Here is a 5,085-nt window from a genome sequence, read left to right as displayed (position 1 = left end):
TGACGGAAACGTGTGCAATCTATGAATGTACTGAAAGATTAAATGAGGTATTAAACACCTTTCACTTTAAAAAGGGGCGGAGACCCGGAGGAAACTCTGAGCTTCCCGAACAAAACCTGCTCCCCAGCAGGTTAGGTTCACAGAGTAAGTTGCCATAGTAACTGACTCTGAGTTTAGATTACCTCTCTTTTTGAAACGGGTTTAACTTACCCCGCTTCACGGGTTTAAGTTACCTCCGTTTCTGAAACCGAAAACTCTGAGTTGCCCTCATTTCGGGGTTAACAAACTGAGTTTCGACAAAACCGCCTTCTTGAAATAGGCCCCAGGTCTGCACCACCCGCTGGGGACCACTGCTTCAGGGTTTTTATTTGCCATTCCAGAAGTGAAGCTGAGACATCTGTGTGTACGCAGCAACTCGTCTGTCGAATGTTTTGGTACCTTGAAGACACGCGGCACCACGGAGTAATGCCTCCCAGACCACATCTGTTTGATGACGTCGGCGTAGGCCTCGGCGATCTCCCCCTTCATCCCCAGAGGGTTGGTGAAGTTCAGCTCCTCTAGGTAGGAGCTCTGTAGGAAGTACTCCGTCAGGGGGGGCGTGTTACTCAGACACTGCAGAGAAAGGGGAGGTGTGAACAGTGCAGACTCTGCACAATGAGTCTGGTCTGTTTCTGGAACCAACCATATCAGTCCCACAGCAGAAAAACACACACAAGAACCAACAGTGCTCTCCAGGGTTCAACTTTAGACTCTGCTGTACGTGTGCGTGTGTGCGTGTGTGTGTGCGTGTGTTCGTTCAGACCTGCAGAGCAGAGTTCATGAAGCAGGTGTTGCCCAGGTTGGTGAGGCCGCAGACTCCCGGCTGTCCTCGATACGAGTCCTGCTCCTCCACAGAGTTCCTCCTGGAAAACCAGAACACATGTCAGCAGCTGATTCAGGCCAGGACTGACAGTGCACTCACACAGGAGCCGGGAGGAGGAAGTGATGGCCGGGCAGCAGCATTATGGTACGAAAAATCATTGTGATGAAGACAAACTGAAGTAAACTGACGGTGACAGCTAAAACAATGCTGCTGTGTAGCATTTACATACTGTACACAGACACACACTCCTCTGTAAAATATCATTCTGTCCCTATCGCAAGTCTTAACAAGTAGTTCATTTAAATCTTTTTTTTTTTTTTTTTTTTTTTTTTTTTTAAAACATGTCATTGGGACTGGATTTGTGCCCCTGGTGGAGACACTGTGCTAACCACTCAGTGTGCTAACCAAGTCATCTGGAAAGAGGCCTGTTTAGGGACCTGTAAAATGTTACAGTGATCAGAAGAGCAAGGCTCCATAGAAGTTCATCAAACAGGCTTTTATAATGTCGGCTAAAACACAAACAGGTTCTGTTTGACTTGGGACTCTGAGAACAGGCACCATTTTGTCTCAAATTCATCTGTGTCTTTGCCCCCCCACCCCAGCCCAGCCCACAGGGGAGACTGTTGTCAGATCGTAGCTTGCATACAAGTGGAAAAATGTAAAAAAAAAAAAAAAAAAAAAAGCTAAAAACAGTTTTTAATCGGCCTTGTGTTGGATTGTCATTATTAAACAAACTGCTGTGACCTACTTCTCAAAACAGGGTTGGATGAAATCCATGGAGAGGGTGTCAGACAAAACCAAAAACCAGAGGAAGTGCTGAACAGAAAGGAAAAGCAAGAAGACCAGCAAGAGGAGGGACCTTCAGAGGAATCAAAACTGAAAGCATTGTGAGGACAGTGAAGGACAATGAGAAGCACATGGAGAGTTCCCCTGACCTGAAGCCACATGGGGAGGACACACCTGGGGAGGGATGACAGAGGAGCAGACAGGAAAACAAATAAAGATGGAGACAGTGGGACGTCAAATGGACAGAGAGAGGGTGTTCTTACGTAATCTGAGGTCTGGAGCTCGGCCAGGTGCCGTCAGCATTCCTCATCTCCATGATCACCGTCTGACATATACACACACACACACACACACACACACACACAAGCATGTTCCAGCTTATCTCTAAGATAGACCGGTTGTTGGTGTTATGAGGAAGTTAGCGATTGTAGATAAACAATTACAGAAACATTCACGTGGAAAAACCAAGTCTAGTCTCACTCGGTTACTGAATGAACCTACAGGGAGTCAGTCCTCACCATCCCTGAGCTCAAGCAGGCGTCCAACACGCTCATGTGGACGTTCCTGAGACGCTCGCAGCTGCTGTCTGAACTCTTCATCCACAGTCGACACTCTGAGTCTGGAGGCACCGAGAAGGCATGACACATCGCCGTCTGGATCGACTCTGCGTACGCACACACGCGCACACACACACACACACACACGGATCTATGTAACGTCATGTTTGAGAGGTTCAGTCAGAGACTGGGACTTTCTCTCTGGGTAAACAGCTTTAATGTGGATAGAATCTTGGTTCTGTTGCTTCCTGATGTCAATAGAAAGTGTTGCAAAGTTTCAATGAGTGGATTCAGGCTAAAGAAGAACCGATGCACTCTAAAGCAAACCAAACTGTGTCTGGCCAATGGATTCTTGGCTACGCTAGCAGCAGGGTCCCGACTCAGTGTCTCAGCAACTACGGGCTAGACTGAGATGAAGCTCTGCTCACTGAGGGCTCCCAGAGGATGGATCCTGACTGTGGTGATCCTCTCACTTGGTCGAAGCTCTGGCTGACACTCTGGTCTCACAGCCTCACAGAGGCCCTGGTTTGGCTGCAGACTCGCATTCTTGTTATTTGCCAACAGATTTTGCAAAATAGCCCTTGACTGTCACTGACCAACATGGTGAGGTGCTCTTTACTGTGACAGAGTTTCAGTAGCGTTTAACACCCTTTAAACAGCACAGAATGAATTTTCATAGCATTTTATGGTCAAACAACCAGTAGGAACAACGAGGCCTACAGTTATTTATTAAGCACATAAATCCATTGACATTTATAGTTGACACTTCCCAACTGTCTGTAACAGTAATTCTTCTTAACTGCTCAGTTAACGTGAGCTGGAGGCAAATAAAGGCAGAAGACTGATGGCTTCTGTACATTATAGGCTTTTTCATGCATTCTCAGGCCTTTGAGGACGTGGATCCAATGTTTTTCTTAACTATCCAAGAGCTGCAGATACCATGGTGACAAGGAAGTGCAGCAAATCATGATACTGTACATGTGTAAATTATAACATCTTTTTCTTAACGCCGTTCAAGTTGATTTAAACTGTCCATGACCAGCTGGCGACTGGTCCCACAGCCGGCTGGCTGCAGTGGACAGTTAAACCTGTAGATATTGTACAATATACATCACTTCTTTACAGTGAATCAGCACTTCTCAACAATGACTGGACACTGAAGTGTTCTCATAACAAACAGGAATAATGACCACATGCCATCAACTCACGTATGCTGTCGGTGCGGCTGAACTGTGCGGGTTTGACGTTCTCCATGTTGCTGTGGAGACACATAGAGATCTCAACAGGGTAAACCTCCACCTTCAGAGTGCTGGGCAGGTCCACCACCTGATACACACACACACAGACACCTACTGTTAAAGTGTCCATAGGCCAGCTACTCATATGTCAGACTCCGCTGGCTCCGAGTGTATGTGGTGGGATTACCTTGCGTTCCAGCGGCGTATTGGGGGCTATTCCCTGCCGTTCCAGCGGCGGTTGTCCGTCCACCAGGCCGTACCAGTCCAGCAGCTTGTGCCAGGCCTCAGCCGGAACCAGCACGAAGTCCTCATTCTCCACCAGACAGTCCTTCAGGTGGTACAAGTCCACATCTGAGCACAGAAGACACTTTGCTGAATACTAATGCTGAAGAAGACAGAACAACCTGAAGCAGCACAAATCGGATTCTTTGCGAGTATCTTCAAACTTGTTCCGGGTCCTGCTGCAGGTTTTCTCAGGGTGGGAAAAGCTCTGAATAATGTAGCAGGACAACTGAAATAGTTAGCAGCTTCTCAGAGCACAGAAGGCAGCTACTACAAGTAAACCAGCATGTTTGTCTTATCCAGATGATCTTTACAGCAAAAATGGACTGATCATCGATGTGACTTTTAAGTTATTCACACAGGATAAAGGAGGAGTTCACACTGTCTGCAGTACCCGACATCATTAAAAAATATATTCATCACAATCATTTTCTCATGCCTTTCATACAAGTTTTCATAATTGTAGAAATATTTTTAAAAAGTGCTGTTTTCAGGTGCTGTTGTAGTTGGGGGTCAAAGGTCATAGCAGGTGACAAACCACAGAGTTCTGATGGTGGTGAAGAGGAGGACAGATCAGAGCTGCGGAGCATTATGTCTGAGCAGAGCGACATGCGGTTTGTGAGTTTGGTTTCTCTGGGGATGGCGTCCTGAGGAATGAAGCGTTAACTGACCCTCAAACAGCTCGCTGTTGTTGATCTGGCCGGGAAAAGAGGATGAGTTCTGGTCTCCAGTCGCCACAAACTCCTTCCATTGTTCAAACCAGTGATGCTCCACCACATACCTGCAACACACACACACACATTAATACAATCATACTCTTCCATAACTACCACTGCTTACTTTGAGCTTTACTGATGAAAGGTCTTTTTAATACATCAGTTATCACTAGAAAAGAACTACATGAGTGGAAACCCAACCATCAGGGTCACTGATCAATCAGCTCATCATCGTCTTGATGATCTGATTGATCTGTTTATCCCCAGAATGTCAGGCACTGGAAAAAAGTCCCACTGTGACTCTCCAGAGCCAAAGGTGGTGTCTCCACGTCTTGTTGTGTCCAACCAGCAGATCCACAGAGACTCAGCTGATTCTCCATCCATCTTCCTCCGCTTATCCGGAACCGGGTCGTGGGGGCAGCAGTCTAAGCAGAGATGCCCAGACTTCCTCCAGCTCCTCCAGGGGGGGGGATACCAAGGCATTCCCAGGCCAGCCAAGAGACATAGTCCCTCCAGCATGTCCTGGGTCTTCCCTGGGGCCTCCTCCCGGTGGGACAGGTCTGGAACACCTCCCCAGGAGGCATCCGAAACAGATGCCCGAGCCACCTCAGCTGGCTCCTCTCAATGTGGAGGGGCAGCGGGCC

At 47.5% G+C, this 5,085-nt stretch overlaps 1 protein-coding gene across 1 annotated transcript in view; it reads right to left on the bottom strand.

Annotated features, from left to right (window-relative positions):
* usp11 (ubiquitin specific peptidase 11) overlaps positions 1 to 5,085 on the bottom strand; it is a 16,935-nt gene that overhangs the window by 9,563 nt on the left and 2,287 nt on the right. The window contains exons 2-8 of the mRNA XM_020618944.1: positions 4,397 to 4,506; positions 3,631 to 3,794; positions 3,414 to 3,531; positions 2,167 to 2,312; positions 1,912 to 1,973; positions 803 to 902; positions 439 to 612 (exon numbers count right to left, since the gene is read on the bottom strand). Coding sequence (XP_020474600.1) covers positions 439 to 612; positions 803 to 902; positions 1,912 to 1,973; positions 2,167 to 2,312; positions 3,414 to 3,531; positions 3,631 to 3,794; positions 4,397 to 4,506 — 874 coding nt within the window. The remainder of the gene's footprint in view (positions 1 to 438; positions 613 to 802; positions 903 to 1,911; positions 1,974 to 2,166; positions 2,313 to 3,413; positions 3,532 to 3,630; positions 3,795 to 4,396; positions 4,507 to 5,085) is intronic.

Source organism: Monopterus albus, unplaced genomic scaffold (assembly GCF_001952655.1).
Source record: "Monopterus albus unplaced genomic scaffold, M_albus_1.0 scaffold212.1, whole genome shotgun sequence".
Taxonomy (NCBI): domain Eukaryota; kingdom Metazoa; phylum Chordata; class Actinopteri; order Synbranchiformes; family Synbranchidae; genus Monopterus; species Monopterus albus.
This window is presented reverse-complemented; position numbering and strand designations above follow the sequence as displayed.